The 21,531-nt window shown below is 37.8% G+C and overlaps 2 protein-coding genes across 8 annotated transcripts in view; both read right to left on the bottom strand.

The window, feature by feature from the left end:
- Positions 1–97: 97 nt before the first annotated feature.
- On the bottom strand, positions 98–8,557 carry vdac2 (voltage-dependent anion channel 2). Its single transcript, XM_058796202.1, has 9 exons — positions 8,400–8,557; positions 6,132–6,203; positions 5,988–6,037; positions 5,518–5,670; positions 5,382–5,434; positions 3,255–3,482; positions 2,614–2,764; positions 1,328–1,385; positions 98–1,038 (listed from the first exon to the last, which is right to left on the bottom strand). Exons 2-9 carry the CDS (start codon positions 6,196–6,198, stop codon positions 947–949), a joined length of 852 nt encoding a protein of 283 aa, XP_058652185.1. The 5' UTR covers positions 6,199–6,203; positions 8,400–8,557; the 3' UTR covers positions 98–946.
- A 4,888-nt stretch (positions 8,558–13,445) lies between these two features.
- The window catches only part of marchf8 (membrane-associated ring finger (C3HC4) 8), a 103,383-nt gene continuing 95,297 nt past the window's right edge, over positions 13,446–21,531 (bottom strand). For all 7 annotated transcript variants that reach the window (XM_058796200.1, XM_058796193.1, XM_058796194.1 and 4 more), the window contains 2 exons: positions 21,316–21,451; positions 13,446–16,305 (listed from right to left, as the gene is read on the bottom strand). In XM_058796200.1, the coding sequence (XP_058652183.1) occupies positions 16,001–16,305; positions 21,316–21,451 (441 nt within the window). In that variant the 3' untranslated portion in view covers positions 13,446–16,000. The remainder of the gene's footprint in view (positions 16,306–21,315; positions 21,452–21,531) is intronic.

The raw sequence follows: 21,531 nt of genomic DNA on the forward strand, positions 1-21,531 counted from the left end.
TTAAGCAAAGTTTTTCCTCTGCAGAATTTTGGGTATAATTTATTTTTCAGCTACGAGGACCAATTTGCTTTGTAAGCCACAAAAACTATATCATAGATGAATTCAAATAGTTTATTGAAAAGTTCAAACATACACATAAGGACCTCTCAGGTGTTGTGAACTCATGGTGTCAGGGAATTAGGGTCATAACGCAACACGGGGAGCAAAGGGTACTGAACTCAAACCACATCCACAAGACCCGTTCCGCCATCACGGTGAGCCACGGATAGTCGTCTGTGCTGCAAATGAAAATAAAAGGCCAGCCATACCAGCACAGGAACACCAGCGTTCATCTCCCAATTAGGCTACCCAAAAACTGCTTAGTTCGAGGGCAGACTTCACGTACAACAGTTACTCTGGATGGCTGCCGAAGGAAAAATAAACTGCTTAAGCTTGTCCATGCGTGCATGGAAAGAAGAAAACGGTATCACAGTATTTAAATAATAGCAGGTATAACCTTTAATATCGAGTTAAGTGGTTGCTTGAATCGCATTCAGACGACTAAGGAATATCAGATACAATACAAATGATGAAATCAGAGACAGTTGTCACAAATCCACCCCACACCCACCACCGGCTAACTGAGAAGGGAACACAACAGAAAGCCACAGATGCCCTCCGTCCCAGAGAGCATATCATTACTGTGGCAGTGCTGGAGAGAGATGAAGAAATTAATTTGTAGCTGAATGTCTATAAGAGAACAACTACAAATAAAAATAAACAAGGGCATTAGGACCAGGAGGGGACAAAAAGAAACACCATGACATGATCGCTTTTGATGAACCTTTGCACACATCCCATCCCATCCCATCCCATCCGGAATCCCCCTGCTGGTTGCTGTTGGAGTAAGATTTAAGGCCAGATTTCTCTGATATTCCCTTGTCCCTGATGTTAAGCGGGAGCAGGTTTAGGCCTCCAGCTCCAAGCCCAAGCCCAGCTTGTGGCCACCCGAATTGATGCTCTTTCCATCAACCAGGGCCGACAGGGTCAACTTGATACCTGAAAAACCATCACAAATTTAATCAATGCAGCTTTAACAGCATCCTAACCACATAAATGCAGAAGTCTACATGAAAACAAATTTATTAAAGGGTCAGGTTTCATAAAGTATTTCTAAAACACCCTATTTGATCAGTCTCCAAAGTTGAAGTAAATCATATTGTGTGGTGGACAAGATGATGTTACCAGCTATAAACTATTGCGAGACACAAAAGAAAATAAATCAATGCCTTTCACTATTAAATTCTCAAGCGTAAATATTATAATAAAGGAAAATTCATATCCGTACCTGGTCTCAGAGTCTGAGTATAACCAACACCGACAAGGCTGGTGTTATTCACTTTAGCCTGTTGATAAAGAGAGGAAAATATTGACTCATTTCTGTAGCTATAATGCTCACATGCAAAGCCAAATGTAATATTCAAATCACAAACACATTCTGAGTTCCAGCATCTTAAACAGAAGCTGTACTTTTATCAGTGGTGGGAATCTTCACGATTCAATTCTATTTTGATTCAATCTGATGCTCAACAAAATAGGAGCACAAATCTTTGACAAGTTACAGTGGGTTGATGCTAAATTCGGTGCACAAAATCGATATAAAAGCTGTACCAGAGCATGTCTGCTCTCAGAAAATCTGAGTCGGCTCTGGGGCTTCTGTTTTTTGCATCACAATGGCCTTAAACTGTCATTGTCAATCAGCACACATCTTTGGCTGTGTAGGAAAGCTACTGATCAACAATTGAGCATGGGATAATGCTTTTGTAAATACACTTATTTTCTCTAAATCTAGATCATGGTGCAAGGCATTGTTTGGTTGGTTTGTAAGATGGTGTAAAAAAAGGTTACTCCACATAAATTTATCACAGCGCAAGTGTACCTTTTCACGGTATAAAGCAGTGGTTCTAAGTTCTGGTCCTGGGGTCACACTGATTTACACACTATTTAACACACCTGATTCAGATCATCAGCTCATTACAAGAGAGCTCCACGAACTGAACCGAGCGTGTCAGATAAGAAAGATATACAAAATGTGCAGAGCAGTGGCAGGAATGGAATTGAGAACCACTGGTATAAAGGACACTGCAGATTGATAATAATTTAATAATTATGATTAAGAACCATTCAAGAAGGCATCAGCATTCATTGGTGAATCAATTTTTCCCTACACTCTTTACAGTTCTGGAAAAAGTGCTTTAGAAATGGTATTTTATGGGATCAGATTAGGGGTGTGCAATAATGATAATTTATATATTTTTTTTAAATCAATATTTTCTGGAATTTGATATTTGGACAATATTTTGCTGAGCTTGTTAATGTGCTGGTACTTTGACCAGCATATTAAAAATACCAAAAGCTTTTGATATTCTTCATATTCTGTGCGGTGATTAGTTTGCAGGAGTAACAGAAATTGACCAATAGGTTAAAACTGATTTTATGAGCATTTTTACCTTAACAAGGCCAGTTTTTTTTGTAGACGATACATACTGCACACCCCTAGATCAGATGCAGAAACAAACAGGTGCCCACTTCTGAAACTTGTGATTTTTGTAAAACTAACGTGAGTTTACTCACACTGATGGAAGCATCTTTGTCCAGCTGATACTTGGCAGCAATGCCGAAGCGTGTGCTGTTGCTTCCTGCTGTCCAGGCCAGATTCACTGCTGTCTCCAGCTTATCGCTCACTTTCTGGTAGATTGAGCCACCAAACTCTGAGCCATCATTACTGCAGGGACAAACAAAAAAAATTGTGAATCATTATCTAAAATCAATTAATCAATCAAATAATGTCACATTAACTCTTGGATACTTATACAAACTACTGCTCTTGGAATTCTTGTATTATCTTGTAATTTTAATGAGAATGTATTCACGTTGCTTGAAATATTTTTAAGAACAAATCAAAAATGACATTTACTGCAGAAATTTCCATGACTTTAAGAATATGTTAATATTTTATTATTTGTCAATATATTTGTAGGCGTAAAATTTTATAATTTGCAAAAATTTTAAATCCTTCATATGTCCAGATTGTCCCTGTCTATATTAATGGACAAGTAATGTGTCATTCCGGAGACAACATATAGTAAAATTCCCGACGTCTAAGCGAACTCTGTGTACATAATTTCTCACTATATCAACACTTCTCCCCACTAAAATAAACCAGGTCCTAGTCTCATGCTCTTAGAATGACGTAGTGATGCTTTAGGACGTACACATTAGTGTGCAGCTGGAAGTCTCCTGTTTTGTAGCCTACAGCAAAGTTGTTCTGGGTCATCTTGGACTTGGCAGTGTCGAAGGACATCTGGTAACCAGCGAGCCATCCCTCATAGCCGACCACTGCAGCACCGTGGATGGTTGGACCGGCAAAGTCGAAGTCAACGTCACAGCCCAGGTTGGCGTACTCCCGCTTATATGCAGTCTTGACTTTTCCACTCTTTTTTCTGTTCATGAGGAAAAAACACTATTTAGTCATTTTATCATGTTTAGTCAAATTACATTTCTTTATAAAAGGCATTTTAAACATATGGATTATTTGCCTTCTGTCTTGCAATAAACCAAAATTCCAACCTGCAGAAATATAAACTGTTTGGACTGTTAATATTCTTTCCCATCAAACAAGTGATACAATTAGTTTAACAAATGACTTTAAAATAATTATGCAGTCTTCTTGGAATGTATTTGGACAATCAAACTACATTTAAAACATATCAATTTCATCCATAGATAACATATCAAAACAAATGGCAAATAGCTGATTCTAGACCATCTCATTTAGTATTATTAATAAAATATATTTTTGGGGTCATGAAGGAAGCGGTTTATTTTCCACGGCGTGGTTCAGTAACAGTATTTGGACACTTAAGCAGGAATATGTATGAATATGTATGAATAGGTACTACAATAAATAAATGTGGCACAATGCGGCATTTACTCTTAACAAAATAGAGTAAGCACGCTTTTTTAGTTTTTAGGTTTAAAAAGATAAGTTGATATGCAGATCAAAATTAAGACAAAAGTATTTTAACAATTTCTGTTTGTCTAATGTGGAACGAAAATGGAACGTACACATCAAAACAGCAAATAAATGACTAGAACTTCAACTAAAAATAAAAACTCAAAATACAACATAAATAAATACTATAATATATTATCTGAAATCAAGACTCGTGCCAAAGGACAAGCTGCAGATACTGTAAGGAAGGACATACAGTCATACCTTGGTTGTACTATTTCATTCACTGCACTATTATAACATTTTAGAACTTATATTGAGGCCAGCAAAAGCCAGCACATGACATCCCATTTTGCATTGCCTGCACAAATACAAGAGAGCATATAGCAGTGCTGGTGAAATATACTACCGTTCAAAAGTTTGGCGTCAGTAAGTTTTTTTTAGTTTTTTTTTAAAGAAATTAATACTTTCATTCAGCAAGGATGCATCAAATTGACAAAGTCAAAGTAAAGATATTTATAATTTTACAAATATTTAAATTTCAAATAAATGCGGTTCGTTCTTTCAACAAAGAATCCTAAATGTATCATGATTTTCAAAATTAATAATAATAATAATAAGAAGAAGAAGAAATGTGGGGGGTTTCTTCTCTTTTTTGAAGCAGCAAATCAGCATATTGCAATGATTTCTGCAGGATCATGTGACACTGAATGCTGAAGTAATGACTGCTGAAAACTTTTTGCATCCCAGGAATAAAATACATTTTCAAATATATTACAAATAGAAACGGTTATTTAAAATTGTAATAATATTTCATAAAAGACTGTATTTTTAATCAAATAAATGCAGCCTTCATGAGAATAATAGAAAAAGCGTAATTAAAAATCTTACTGAGCCCAAACTTTTACATTTTTTTTTAGTAGGCGAGAAATTCCACTGATTTTGCTAGAGACGAACACTGTTGTTCACTCCTCTGTTACATGATCCAAAGCCCATGCCATGAGCTACATGAGCCTATACATCAGTGAAGGCCATGTCAGCGTGACTGTCATCTGAGAGCACAGACCCCAACGACACCAGACAGGTGCCACTCTCTCCTGAACAACCGATTTACAGTTCTCAGAACATGAGGCCTAGTGTGAAAGTAACCTGCTTGTGTGGTTATCGAACTTGTGTGAAAGTAACCTGCATCAATGCACAACAAAACAGAACTAACTCTGTCACATGGCAACACTTGAATTGCTCAATACAATATTGAGTTACAGTCCGCCATGACACAACATAACGTCCCTGATCTCCCCTGACCCAAATACAGACACATGCACTGAGACAAATCTGGACTTCAAACCAAATCTGAAGCTTTTCTGTAGCAAAATGAATAATTTACCCTGTGTTTGGTGAGAAGGTTGTGTCGAAGGTCAACTTCAGTCCCTTTGCAATCTGAAAAAGTGATAAACAGCATTATTATTCATGCTAAAAGACCTTGATGAAACACCATTCAGGGATTGAAGACGCATTCAGACCTGGTCTTCAATGGTGATCTCTGTGCCCAGGGTGTTGTCAGTATTCCACTTCTCTGTGAAGGTCAGACCATACTCAGACCTCTTGTATTTGGTCTCCAGGCTGCCCACCACTTTGCTGGTGTCAGTGTTGGAGGAACCAGAGGTCTTGAACTCCTATAGAGATTTAAAAGAGAAATACTTCAGATCATAGTGGCATATTCATGCATTGTTTTATAAAAATAATTCTTAATTACATTAAGTACTAACATATGAAATATATACACTTTTCTCCTTTCTTCTAGCTTGCTTCCTAATCTAGTTGTCCAATAAACCTGGCTTTGTACATTACAAATATTTTTAGCTCTTTGACAGATTATTTTGGTTGGCTAAAACCATCAGTATTTGTAATGTACATGGAACTGGCTTATGTATTTCCAATCAAACACCTAGGAAGAGACATTGTCACATATATAATAAAAAGAAAATCTCACCACTCCACTGGCTGATTTTGTCTTGACATCGAGCTTCACCATACCAAATCCTTTCAGAAAACAAACCAAGGGAAACGATTACAACATGAAGTGACGACTAATGGTGATTTTTCACATGATGTAGTGGATTATTAGATACATTACCATATCCTTTGTTGAAGATGTCTTTGGCAGACTTGCCAAGATCAGCATATGTTGGGGGAACTGCCATTTTATCTATTTAAAAAAAGCATGTAGGAATAATTAGTGGGTCAGACTCAGAAGAACATCATAATACTAATACAGCTGTGCAGAAGCAGACCAACACATTCACACAGTTACAACTGATCTGAGCCATTTGAAATGAAGTGGTGGGACGTTTTGGGTGGTCTACGGTATCTCTAGCTTTCCATGGTTAATCGTAGTGAGACAGTGTCATATCAGTTTGATAAATGAGCCAGCCTGAATGCAGCTGCTCTGCTCCAGCTAATCTGAACTGACAGCAGGCCACTCCTAACTGAGTCACAGAGTTAGGAAGTGACGCACTGTCTCATTCCACACTAATCTACAAGTGTAGAACATGTGCACAAGTCAGCATCAGAAGCAATTATAGGAATAAAACCAATGCAGCCCGGGAAGGGTGTGGAGACACCCAAAAAATTGCTTGGCTTTAGTCTTTGGACTTTTTAGTGTAAGGTCTGCATAACTGACTGTGTATGAGGAACAACGTCCAGGAACTGTACAGTGACAAGGCTGCATCTAAATGGTTAAATGCATGCAAAGACATCAATTCCAATTCATCATGGAATTTCAAGTAAGAGACCAATCACAATGCAGTATACAATAATGGAAAATAAGACAACCAATCAGAACTCAGAAAGCAAAATTATGAAGATGATATGTTACATGAATTTCGAATATTCTACTCCTGTAAAGAGGTGGTCAAAATAGACTTTGAGCATTCAATTTCTTTGGACACTGATATGATATCATGCTCTGTACCGTCTTTATTAAAAATATAAATTCAGCATTTAACAAATGATAATAAATCCAAAATGTAAAAACGTACAATCCCCACTCTGTCTGTACTACAAAGTTCAAGTTTGTTTTGTTGCACTTGTGTTTCCAGTCTCAAGCATTTGCATGTAGATAAATGGAAGTAAATCGAATGAAAAGTGTAGTGTGACCTCCCCTTAAGTCAATGTGAGATTTTCACATTTTAATATTAAAATTTCTCAAATAAATGAACTAATTAATACATAAATATAAAAACAGCGACCATACCCTTAGGGTAAGACTTTAGAATGGTTCTTAAAAAGAGGAGGGAAAAATAAAGCAAAACCAGCCTAAGATTGTTTGCTGGTCTTAACTGGTTTAGCCTGGTCTAGCTGGTCTCCTAGTCAGTCCAAACGCCTCTTACCCAGTCTCCCAGCCAGACCAAACCTGAGCAGACTCAAAGACCGCTAAGACCAGAAAACCATCCCGAATTAAACCTGTCGGCAAGGGAATAAAAAAAAATAAAAAAATATAACCAGAATGTTATCAATATAATAATGCCCTGCGAACACTGTAAAAAATGCTGAGAAAACAAATATTAGGAAATATATTTAAATTGCATTCCCAAGCAGAGAACGTAACTTACTCTAAATATAATATATAGCATCCCTGTGACCTTTATCATACAGGACACGGAGTAACAGGAATGTCTGGACCTGTAGGCATGACAGGCGTTTCAATGTCTTTCTTTTCAGGAAGTAGGCTACAAAACTACCGCTGCTTGTGAGATACTCCACCACAGAAACAACTCCTTATGGAGTATTAGCTGCTTTGAAAGACAACTGTATTATCTTGTGCAGGAATCTTAACGGCTTATAATAAATTTAGCTCAATTAATCGATGATTTTGAGAACTGCTTTATTATAAAGGGCAAAGTAAGGGCAAGGTTAATTGCGGATCTTACTTCCCATTTTCAGAAGCCGCAGGAAACCCGCATGGAGCTGGTGGACATACGCAAGACTTAAAACGAAACCAGACAGAAGTACAACACGAATTGTGGTTATATCTTAAACCAAACAGAGAAATAGGAGCACTATAAATGATCCGCGTAACACGGGTCAAGCAGCTCTAGTACTGCGGAGCTGCACTCATGTCAGCCCGCGGGGAGCGCAGCACTGACCCGGCGATCTGTCAATTAAACTACGCTATAGATTGGGCTGTAAGGCTGCTGACTTGTGCTCATGTCAGGCTGATCTCAGGCTCTGAGCTGCTCCCTCTCTCTGGCTGGCTGTGACATTAGGACAGGCCGAGTCCGAGCTCTGAGTGATTCAGCTAACGCCAGCTAACGCGCTAGCACTAAGTAGAAAGCATGTGATTTAACAGCTCCAACGCTGAACTGTCCGCAGTACATGATTTCTGCCTTTCTCGCTGACTTACCTGTTAAAAGGAGTGGAGTGAGGTTATTCAAGTACGCCTGTTGAACTTATTTCCAGCGCTGAGCCAATGTGGAGGGTCTGGCCAGTTGGAGGGCGAACTGAAGGAGACTGTAATGTAACACACCCGTGCCGACAGCCTCCTGCTCAAGGACCCCAGGCTGCCCCATCGGTGCCTGATGGTAAATGCTTACAGCCCGAGAAAAGATGGGCCTTGCACTGTATTCTCACATACTTTCCTCCATTCACGTTGCTAATACAGAAAATATTCCATGGCTCAAATATCACAATTTCAAAGGGATTTTATCACATTACCTTCACATTATTTAGTGTAAAACCAGAAACACACTTCAAAAAGCGAGCCTTAATTGCTCAAAAATGCCTTGTTTTGACATTAAAAAAGCAAAATGACTTTTAAACATAAATATTCTTATAATATACTATTATATAAAATGTATAATAATATCAACCATATATTATTATCATTATTACTACTGTACAACAAATAGGAAAGACTTTGACCAAGGGAATTAATATTTTGAATTAGTTTTTATTTTCATTTTCATTTTAGCATAAATCTGGATTATTTGGTTATGCTTTTTCATGTTTTTGTATAGATTTCTATTTAACTTTGATTTATTTATTTCAGTTTTAATAGCTTAATTATTTCTCATTCTTAAGTTTTCCTTTAAAAAATAACATTTATACATTTAATTTAAACTAGAATTAATTTTTTAACTTAATAAAATCTAATATTTTAATCTATCTTATTTCAGCTTTATTTCAATTTGCAAAAATTATTTTTAATAGTTTATGTTTTAGTTAGAAATAACAACACTGCTTCCTGGTTTTCATTTCAACCTAAGTGAAAAAGAAAGTAAGAAAGTGCTTCGTTGAACTGTAAACGATTGTTGAACTTCATGGAGTTGCATTTCTGAAGCTATTACCATCCATTTAAAACAAAGACCAAGATGTTATTTATCTGCAGAAATCATAGAGTATTCTTGGTGTGTCCAGAGAGTTTGAGTGCCTTTTATTTCACTTTCAGTTAAAGTTGGGTTGTAGTGCTCGGTGACTCATGAGCAATGCATTGACTGGCCTCGTGGGGCTGCTAACGCATCTCTAAAGTTGTTCGTGTGGAAAGGCGTAGCACTTCAGCTTGTTGCAGATTTTTCCATTCCTTATGCTGTGATGTTTCAAAAGGTTTGCTAAATCTAGTGATTAAAAACCTTTTAGGGGTCCAAGCACAATAGGAAACCCTATTGTTTTGTCAATCATTCTTTTTTCTGCTCTAAAAGTGTCTGGAGTCAGAGACCATAGGCCTGTAGATCTCAAACTTGGTGTAATGCCCCTCCCCCCAAATGTTGGACACTAGGTGGCGCTATAAATGTGTACATTTGCGTTTTAGTTCATAACTCTGGAATCATAAGGGCAAATTCTTTTTTCCCAGTTGAATCCTTGAATCAAGCCCTACAACAATACATACATTCAATTTTTAAGCCATTTTCAATTTTATGAAAACATCTCCTAGTGTTACAAGCTACCAGGCTCAGGGCAGCGTAACAATAATGGGGAGGCCACGCACAAAATCAGTTAACTCAAAATAAATATGTATTAAAGTAAATTAAACTAAAAATAAACCCCAAAAGGGGAAGACAAAAGAAAACAATTAAAGAAGGCTCAAAGTCTGGTGCTGGAGAGAAGTCGAGCTCCAAATGAGGCTTCACACTGTAGGACAGAGATCCTTATATCATCCACTGTACCTGCCACTCGTTGCCACCCTGCAAACAGACAAAAGAAAACACACACAAACCAGAACCCAAAACGCCACCTAGAGGCGAACAGATCCCGTCTAGGGAACAGGTGCTACCCCGGGTCGTAGCACTAGGGACCTAGGCCCTTAGTTTGCGCACATCATCCCAAGACCATCATGACAAAAAGTTATCAAAGAATTTCGATCTGATAAAGTGTTGTTAAGATGTAAGCCAATATGTCCCCCATTTTGACTAATTTATCAATATCTGCTCCAAGCAGTGGCCAAACTTAACTTATTTAGCCTAACTTATGATTTATCAGTGAGCAGTGTTTGACAGATATGTCAGTAACTGGTTTAAGGCAGGCATATAATGAATTCATAATTCCATATCATGATAACTATTTACAGGCAATACAGTATAAGAAAGAAAAAAAAAAGCAAACTTCAGTGTGTCCACTGGTTTAACATTTCAAATAACAAAAAGAGCCTAAAACATAATACACAATAAAAATGTGAACATGTAATGCTTCAAACAGAACATGTTTGACAGAAGTGCAAAAGAACTAACTATAAAGAACAACACAGAGAACATTTTCAACCAATATCTAGCTATATATCTCTTTTTTAATAAATTTTCCTCCATTTTTGTTGAGTAAGTTTTAATGCAGCGCACGCAGTGATGCAGCCTAGGCCTACATATTAACGGGTTGATGGAAGAGAAGTTTATGTGTATTTTAAAAATATAAACAATTCGATACGGTTCGAATGCGTTTTCGACCTGAGGTTGTTGGTGGTCCGTATACATTCATTTAGATAAGCACTGGGAGGGTTTAGCTTTAGGGACCCCCAGGGGACCTCGTGAACCTGGAAGTAGAGCAACGCCTGCAAGGTGGGTTGGTGGGTGGGCTCTAGATCATCACTACAATTTTATTTATTTATTAATTTGTTTGTTTATTTATCTATTTATGAATAACTCGCCTACAACCTTTACAACCAAAAATGTACTACCAGAGTACGTGAATATTATTGTTCTTTTGTTAGTTTTGATAGCTTCTATTGTATATTATTTATTTACTTATTTTTATATTTGACAGTCTAGTGTATGATATGACACTACTATAATAATAATAATAATAATAATAATAATAATACATTTTATTTATATAGCGCCTTTCCAGGGCTCAAGGACGCTTTACAATGTATGTTCAACAAGAAAAGAATAAGACTGAAAGGGTAGACAATAGGGACAAACAATAGTTAGTGGAAACAGTAAAAGAGCATTGTATAGATGGGGCAAAGAATCAAGCACAACAAATACAAAACTTAAGTAGAGTTTTGAGTAATGATTTAAATTCAGAAATATTATACTACTACTTCCTTAAGTAAACAATGCATTTTATGTTAATAAAGATACAAGCGGTCATTTAAAAGAATGAAATAATGTCAGTATTGCTGAATTAGGAGTTTGTAACTAAACGCGCGCACACACGCACACACACACACACACACACACACACACACACACACATCAGGCATCATTGTCTGATATCAATTAATTAGTAAATAAATTGTCCTCCAGGTTTAACCTTCAGCAAAAAAGTCATGTGTACCTAATTTAAAAAAAGGAAATTGGAAAGTGCCCCTCTTCTTTCTTCTTCTTGTTCTTCTGCCATAAATTGGCGCAAAAATTGGCTCCATAAATCATGGAGATCACAATTGTCAGGATGGTCCTATATGTCCCAAAGAAAGTGTATACTTTGAAAATATATTTGCCAGACTATACTGCTGTCCATTTAAAATAAAGATGCACTTTTACAGTATTTATTTATTCTACATAAGTACAATATCTCATAAAGACGCACATATTTAGTGTCGTGGTATGAATAATGTTTTAATCTTTCATTTTTAACCTGACACCAGCTCAGAGCCCTATAATTATTTGATTTACTTCCTTTTTCGAACATGTCTTCAGAAATATGGCAATTTGTTCTGTGTAGCATTCTTCCACTGCAGCATTACTTAAAACACAAAAGCTTTGTATCCTTTTGAGCTGATAACACATTTATTGAAGTGTTCGCTTGGTTGAAGTTTCAGTTCAACAACACATTGCACATTAAAGTTTAGTATGCCACACATACAGTGGCCTTTAACTGTTATAGAAATGAATTTAAGAGCTGCAAAATGATAAATTCACACTCATTTGAAACTGACCCGCAACATGCAATTCATATTTGCTGCCCTTCATTATAAAACCGGTGTCCTTCACTTAGTATAAATAATCTTAAATTAAAAATGACCTGTAATAACTTAGTGCTGCTTTGCATTACTTAGACAAAAATGTGACTCGTTGTAATGAGCATCCTGTTCATATCCACCATCTGCCTTAAATGCTGATACAGCACTGTTTCCAAATGTTTGATGTTGGCAGGCTCATTTTGAATTGCAGATGATTCTGTGAAGACACTGAGAACATCCTCAGCAGGAAGGACAGACACATCCCTGCTTCGACCTTGAGAGCTGCGGTCTGATGCTGTGTGTTTCTGAGCCGAGGTCATGTCTGCATGTGCTTCTGGGAAAGGCTTCCTCCACTATTTTTATTAGATTTTCTATCTAGATCATTTTTTAACAGTACACCTTCATAAAGCGCTAATCACTTTGTTGGCTTCATATCTTGGAACATTCAATCAAATGCTTATTACAGACTCTATCCTGATAATGTGTTTAGTTGTCAGACACATTTTGGCCAGGTCTTTCTCGGAAAAGAGATCTTAATCTCCAGAGATGAGCCTGGTAAAATAAGGGTATAATAACAATATCAGAGTCCAGCTGCTTTTAGATCAATGCTGTGAAGGTTGTCTGTAAGGTCAGTTCTCAGGGGGCATTTTATGAATTGTATTCTGTCTAATGAGCTTCCTTTCTTCTCTTCTTGTGTTGAGGGACCATTTGAGAGTTTTACAGTATCATGCAGGTTTTTCAAACTAAACTTTATCTGAAAATATCTTAGTCATCATGTACGTGGGTTTTAAATTCATCAAGGGGGGAGCTAAAGGCAAAGACATGGAGCTAATGGGATTATATATGGAAGCTGCTTGACCTCTATGACCCATGCGCGGTGCATGAGGATTTAATGCTTTGCCTAGTTTCTTAAATGGCTGATAATGAAATAGTATTTGGTGCTGCGATGATAATACACTTATAGAATGCATCGCTCTTGAAGGATCACATGAGATCTCACTTCAGAGAAACTGAAACTCACGAGTCGGTGACAAATAAACGGTACAGTTCAACACTGGCTAATTTAAGATTTCTTTTATTGCTCCACTCAGACTCCCCTTAAAAACACAGCACAAATGTAGTCACTCGTATCTCAGCGAAGAAACTAAAATCAACCAGGTAAAGGTGGTAATACTGAGGGGGGAAAAAAGAGAAACATACATAAGATACAAAACTATACATGTAAATTACAGCCTTTTCAGTTTCACAAAATCAGTATTTATCCACTGAGAAAGCCACGATGTGAAATGCTTGATCAACTCCACTGATGTTATCTATTTGACACAGTGTTTATTAAAGGCCTTGACAACACATAAACGACCAATCATTTAACTTTCCTATGGGAAATAATTCGTTCAACATATCCAGGCAGTTTTCAGACCTTTAATCACCCGTTATTACAGTAATTTATAAAAACAAACATCTGATACAACACAGGCTGGTGAAAATAACTTCTACATTTCTTTTATTTGGTTGTTTTTTAATGCTCAAAAATGCTTAGAGAAACTATTTACTACTAGAGAAAAAGTACAAGAAATAAAAGGGAGATGCAAGAAACAGTCATGTTATCCATGTTCAAGCCAATTCAGTAGTAATGCACTGCAGTTTGATGCACTGAACACTTCTATGACGAGCCATGAAACAAACAAGACCATTACCGCACTTTAAAACACATCCATCAAAATATGATGCAGTGCAGTGCTAAAAAGATTCTGGAAAATGTGTATCTGTTTCAGTGTTTCCATCACTAGATAGTAAAAGGAGCCAGCTCCCATCATTTTACAAATATGCTATCAAAGAAACCTAACTTGGGAAATGTATACACTTGGATCTTAATTACTGCCATAAAACTTCGCTAGGCTATGGGGCTGGTAAGGATTCACTGGCAAAACACATAACCAGTGCAGTACTTGTATCTTCACATTTCCAACAAAACAAAAAAAAGGCTTCATTTGGATGTTCTCAAAGCTGACGGGGTTGCATTAATGCATTGTTGTAGTGCATACATTGTGACATTGTCCAAAGAATATGCTTGGTCGCATACAGACAGACTCAATGCAAGAAGTCGACTTGATAAGGAATACAAAAGCTATGCCATTAGCGAACTGAACATTGAGCATCTTTTATTGGTCAAATGGCACAAAGCCAGTCAGAAGAGGTTAAAAAATTATGAATGTGCATTGTCTGTGCAGTAGCTCTAGATGGCAGAAGTATCCTGTACCTTTTGAACATATCAGAGCATGAAAAAGATTCATTCACAACAGAGTTTATAAGAAGCACAGTCCATATAAATGATCGTTTCTGGGGACGTCAATCAAAGTCGTATGTCCAGGTCAATACACATTAGAATGAAGGCCAAAACTAACATGGCTATTTCCCAACATTTAAAGCCATTGAAATGCTAAACAATATCACCGAATAAATACAAACATGAAATTACACCCATGGGAAATTTGCTATGATTGTTTTTAAAATCTGAGCAAACAAGCAGAACGGGGTTCAAGTCATCATTTTATCATTGCTAAAACCTCATTTCTGTTATTCAAGTGGATTAAAATCAACTCAGAAGTAATGGCAGATCTTTGATAATCCGTTTTTATAAAAGGACAGAAAAAAATTTTGGATTTAGAACTTGCAAGGTAAAATTCATAATTAAGGTAAATCTCTTTCACACACAGAAATCATGACTGATTCATTGCAAAGCTTGCATGATGCTACACATTTGAATTCTTTACATTCACAACATACACTTTAAGGCCTGATTTACTAAAGTCTTTCACTAACGCACTGAAGTCTTCAGCAAATGCAAAAATCAGCAGCATAGCCGGCGACTAGTCACCGTATGGGATCATTTTTGCACATGCTAAGAACTGTAGCGTCGCACTTTAGTAAATCTAGCCCTTGATAGGATAAATATTGTAATTAGATGATCCAGATTATTTAGTAATCAGCTGATACAAAACAAAGCCTAGGTTGTGTAAATTTCACAATGACTAAAATTCAGAATTTACTCAGTCATAATAGATTTCTAAAAGAAGTGGAATGATGCATAACAGTACATGAATGTTCCCTCATCGCTCCTTCGGATTCCTTTTTTGTTCCATCTGAGGGGTCTGCGGAGATACAAATGCACCTATAAAACGTGAGATCTCGCTCGCAAAACTTCAAGTTTGTTTTAATGTCTTATCCACGTAGAAAGGGAATGAATATATTATTAAAACAGGGCTCTTTAGAACAGGGAAATAAAAAGTGCTTCTATGCATCGACTCCATCAGAACCAGCACACATACACAACTCGAATGGTGGATTTCAATTCGTGTACGACAGCAGTACAATGGCAGTAGTTGGAATGATCCGAGATCTAGCGCACACCGATTCATTATGGTTAGCCAACAACTTACAGGAACAGGTTGGACAAACGAACGAAGAGAAAATAACATCTAAACAACAAAACGAGTCTCAATCTCAGACAGTCCTCGTGCCCGGTGCTGTGTGGCATCCCCGTGTGTCCCGGAGCATGCGACGCCCCAGCCGGTCCTCTAGAGGGGAGGAGGGGGTATACGTGGGCCAAGCGATCAGACGTGCAGGATCTCCATGCTGTAGTCCTCTGTCTCTGTGTACTGGGAAGAGTTTGTGTCCGACATCGCCGGCCCGAGCGCCTCTTTATTCTCCAAGTTGGGCTCCAGAAGAGAGGGCTTATCAAAAACGTTCTTTTTACAGGTCTCTGGGCGGTTCTGCACATATATTACTCTGTTGTAGGCCTTGAGTCTCTTCCACAACTGGATGTAGACCTTGCATTGCACGTACATGAACACCAGTCCGCCAGTGAAGCCTATAGCCACCACCACCAGTTTGGTCCAAAAAGGCCATTCCAGTATCCCTGTATGAGAAACGAAAAGGAGAAAGTATGTCACACACATAAAAAGTGCTTATTTCACATTGTAACGTAAGCATCTTTTTACAGTCCAGGATCAAACATAGGGGTCAACGACAAACCTAATGTTCTTGGTAATGACAAGGTTTAAAGGTCTTTTGGTTTAAAAAACATGTTCCAATTCTTAGAAATGGGCAGGCTGGTTTCATATGATTTTGAAAAACTTCATATTCTCAAGAATTTTTTAAAATGTCATGTGGTGTAACTGTCAGGTAAAAAGTAAAAGCTGAATTTTTCCTTTCAATTAATGATATATATATTTGAATAAATAATAAAACAAATAAAATAAATATAAAACAAATGATTTATTTTTTAAAATAAAATTAAAGTTACAAAAATACAAAAAAAGGGGAAAAAGAGATTTTAAAAAATATATAACTTTTTTGTTTTTGGGGAGCCACTCCACATGACATAAAAAAAAAACCTTGCTCATCATAAAAAAATGTTGGTTACAGCACATGAATTTTGTTGGATCGCATTTTTGATTTGGTAGTTCTTCAAATAGTAATAAGCTGCAAAGTCATTTTGTTGACTTTTTTTCCTCCTAAGAAACTACTTAAAACTACAGACAAACCACTTAAGGTTTTCTTTTCAAGACAATTGTTTTATTAAGGATTTTTCGTCATTATTTTTTAGGACTGTTCCATCATAGAAGACACAGGTGGTTGATCTATGAATAGCAGTTTTAATGTATTATTAAATACATTAATGGACCTGGGCCAAAAGAAGGGCCTCATTGTCATTGACCCATATGAAGTAATCCTAAAGCAAGACTGCAGTAATACATTGCCCTGCAGCAATATTACATAAAATCTATATGCATACGAAGTGATTCTGGAATACAACACAAGATCTAAAATATACATCAAGCACAACAGCTGCTGCAAACACAGGAGCAGGGATGCAAAGACAGGCGACTGGAGTCCTGATATCCCACCCAAGCTTCTAAAGAGCCAGCAATGGACACAGGGCTATGCTTCAGAATGCATATACAGCATTTTCACCCTTGACCATTTTGACCAAAATCATTAGAAATGGCTGAGAAAGCGAGACCAGCAGCAAAGAAATTTCAGGTGTGTCACTGTCCATCTTTATTGGAAATAAATTCAGCCAGCCTTTGAGTTGTTTACAGTTGCTTTCCTATTTGGAACTGAGCTTTCGAAACGTCAGCAAAGATCAAGTGTGAGGGAATTGCCATGTGCTAAGTCTCTAAATGCTACGGTCTGTTCAAGAACAAGGCCTTGGACATGGAATACTGTACTGCTTTCGGATGCTCCGTAAGTCAGGCCGGGGTGCAGCTTTAGTCCACCTGACGTCATTATCAAAGGGCAGAGAATGAGGTTAGTGCTGCACATACAGGACAGTCTTGCATTTTTGCATTAGTTTTGCATTTTTGCAAGTCTATGTGCTTTTCTTATGATAGAAGTGGCCTTTTTAATCAATATCTTGCTTGATACAAATCAACCTAATTATATACAAAGGACCGGTTTGATGGGTCCATCTCATTCATTACACTGACACCTACACATGAGCAATATCAGTTCGATACAGATTTACGCCATTTTCGAATTAGATAAAAAACACGCCACATTCCATTAAAATGCAGAGATTGCCCCTTTGTTCCAAACATCACCTTCGCAGTCGCTTTCTCTTTATTCTTTTGTGCTTGAATATATCCAGAAAATAGATTTAAGAAAAAAGTCAGGCTGTGATAAGTGGCCATCAAGCCTGAAATTGCCTTTGTCCGGCACATTCACAGCTGACAGTATGGGGCAGCCAGGCACACTGCGTTCAGAGCGTGTTCTGGCTGTGAAGCATTATTGCCTTTATTCACGTTGCAACAGTGAAAGAACATGCTAGAGACAGCTGATGTAGCCGGGGGAGGAAGAGAGGGACCTTCAAAGAAATAATTACAGTTAGAGGAAAGAGTTAGGAGGAAAGAATGGTAAATGTAAAAGCTTTTACCTGGTATTCTCCCCGCTGCATGGTTAAAAAGAGTTTGTTACTATTTCACTATTAGCAAAAGATGAAGCCACTGAAAGGGATGGAGGGTCAGGAGTGCAAGAGGGTGGAAATCATATCTTAAGATAGCTGCTGGAACGATTTGGCGTGAGATGAGGAATGGACACATGGAGACATTCAGGTATGTGTACATGCACTGCGCTTGACAGGCCTCTGACTCTGCTCAAGCTTTACCATGCAAGATGAAGAAAAGTCAGTGGTGTAACCATGGTAACAGTGATCAAAGATCTCCTTCAAAGCTACAGTTCTTGTACAATGAGGCGAGTGTGAATGGGCTCTTAATGTTAGGAGCAAATCAGTAAAGTGCCTGCTGTCAGACGCCCATCAGCGTACGGGTCAAGGTCAGTGTTAAAACTCATCTAGAGTGCGGTAAAAGGGATGGTGTGTTTTAGTCAAGCGCACACACACACTTGCACCCCAGCTCAAATCTGTTACAGAAATAAAATCCATTGCTGTCATATTCTCCGAAATGCATCCAGTCCCTGCGCTCCACAGCTCCCTAATGGTATCGATTAGGTGGAGTTTGAGAGATGATCTGTGAGTAAATCTACTCTACCATTAGCGTACCAGTCCTGCTTAGCTTAAGGCCCATTCACACCAAGGACGATAAAGTTTTAACAGTCATTCGAATTCTGTGAGAATAGGGAAGTGCACATCAGGGTTGCCAGGTCTGTGAAACAAAACCAGCCAACTGCTATTCAAAACTAGCCTATTCGTGTTTTTTTTCAGTGGTTTTTGCCTCCGTTGAGGGTCCCCTTTGTCGAAATAATGTTGACAACACTGATCCACACCACCATTATAACAATAATGACAGAGGAATGATATCATTGGAATCAGTTTTAGAACGTTTTTTATCCAGCTTTTGAACAATAAGAAACATTGACAGCCAATCAGAATCTACCAGAATTTAAAGAGATTGAGCATTTAAAGTGGCAGATGACACGACTGCAACATATGCTGTACGTTATCGTCTGTTGAAGTGGACACTAATATAGTCATCATTATAATTACCATTTTTGGTGTGAAAAGCCTTTATTCCGGCCAAGAACAACCACCTTAGTATGCTTTGTACAATTGCCAAAATGCAGTCATCTAAATAGGAGTCAGCATGATTAAGAATTTTGCGAAAGGGATGCATGGGGTGAAAAAATGTAGCTGGGAGAAATTCCACATTAAATTCAGTTTTGCTGAATTTTGAACATGCTTTTCACTTTGTTGACCAATATCCACCTTATTTTTCAATGCGGAAGTAATCTGTTTTCTGTGAATGTGCAAGACATTCTGTTCATTAGCAGCTGTAGGGAAATAAGCAGAAGAATAACGACATGCAGTAAACAGTAAAACTGTTTGCACTACAAACCAGTGTGATAATACATTAAAATAATATGGTAAGACACCAGTTTGCAACATCAAGCAGCAAAACGAGCCGTTTTGTTCAGCTAAAAATAGCTGGAAGCCAATGACACCGGAAGCCAAACTTACAAATGGCCGTGCCCGCTCTTACGGGAAAAATAAGGTGGATAGAGCTGATTGGTTTGGAAGTGCGAAAGCAGTGGCTTATGCATTGCTATATTATTCACAATGGCCAATGGACCTTCTTTGTCTGTGAAACTTCACCAAAGTTTCACTAATGTGACCACACCTTTAGATAGGACGAGACCATCTGACTGACATGTAAAGTGACCAGCTGCAGTTAAGGATGCTACACAAATGTTGGGCTGTCACTGAGAGTCTGTCAGCATAGCTTCTGTGGTGTTTTTTTGTTAAAACAGCTGCAGAGTAAGACAGATCACTCTAATTGGCTGTTCAGCTTGGCGAACCAGTGCACGAGAAGAAAAACAGTAGTGACGAAAACAAGCAATCAATTAACTTAAAAAAGGCTTTGTTTAGGGTTTGTATAACCGTAGTCCTAGCTTTTCTGGTTTCCCTTTTTAAATGCCAAATACAGATTACTGCCATCTGCTGGTATGGAGAGTTATTTCCCCTCACGCAGATGCATATTTATGTGCTAGTTGGCTTTAGTTTTTGCAATGTCCTCAAGCGCAACTTTTCTGGTTTAGAAGACGACATGACAAGACACCACAGTCGGGTTTCTTTGATGTCGGTTTGATGTGTCTGGGCACTTTAGGAGCTGGTAAATCTGACACTGTATAACAATGCAAAAAACTAATTATACATTTTTGCTTGAAGAAATTTAGTTTGCCTACTACTAAGTGCCTATTATATAATTCTTAATTAAGGTGCTTGTTGTGTCTAAAACCCAATACATTTATAGAGTATATACCAAATAAGTGTTTTTTATTATACAGATGCATAATATAAAAATGAAATGCACTACATCTGCCATCTCATCACTGTCCTTTGACTGATATGTTATTTAACCAATGACACTATAAACACTGTTAAATAAGTAATTTAACTGCAAAGAACAATTTTCTTGGGATGTATAACATTTGATAAAATCGTTAATGTGTTGCTCTTTGCATACTGTATAGTGCGGAAGTGTACATCAAAGGTTGTGTAAAGTCAGCCAATTAGATTATAGCTTTCCAGCTGTGTGTGTAATATGTATCCGTAAATGAACTGTGGTCGGTCTGAACATGTCGTCTAAGGACGGGACACCGAGCGTACTAATTCTCACATCTTTAAAATGAGACACCCATATTAAATTACCCATATCTCAAAAGAAAGGATAAACCATCTGTTTGGAGGTAATAAATACATCAAGATATGCATCGCTGAGTACAACAAACAGCTGTCAGTCAGAGGAATGTGATCGTTCCATAAGCAACAGAACAATCCAGAGGGAACGTAAGGACTGTGGATGGTACGGAGGGGGATGGGGCTGGAGGGAGGCAGGCAGACAGAGCTGGATGAGAAAGAGGTGGAGGTAGTGCTAAACTGGCTGGGAAGGGAGGGCAGGGCAGGGCTAACCTTGTTTGATCTCCTCTGCTGTGCGGTCAATGAGGACGTAGAGCGACCAGACGACACATGTGATGGCGATGACGTGAAAAGTGACCGAGCACATGATCTTCCTCCTCTCGCTGGCGGTCATCTGAAGCTTCTCCCACTGCAGACACAGATATTACAAAGACATACAGAAATGATTCAACACATTTGATCTTTAATTGTTGTAAAAAAAAAAAAAAG

The sequence above is a fragment of the Onychostoma macrolepis genome, chromosome 13, assembly GCF_012432095.1.
Source record: "Onychostoma macrolepis isolate SWU-2019 chromosome 13, ASM1243209v1, whole genome shotgun sequence".
Lineage (NCBI taxonomy): Eukaryota > Metazoa > Chordata > Actinopteri > Cypriniformes > Cyprinidae > Onychostoma > Onychostoma macrolepis.

Bases quoted from the DNA above. Each gene is read 5' to 3' on its own strand.
- vdac2 (XM_058796202.1), bottom strand. From the start codon at position 6,198: ATGGCAGTTCCCCCAACATATGCTGATCTTGGCAAGTCTGCCAAAGAC. The intron at 6,038-6,131 runs GTAATGTATCTA...GTTTTCTGAAAG, and splicing joins CATCTTCAACAAAGGATATG to GATTTGGTATGGTGAAGCTC. The intron at 5,671-5,987 runs GTGAGATTTTCT...AAATCTCTATAG, and splicing joins CAAAATCAGCCAGTGGAGTG to GAGTTCAAGACCTCTGGTTC.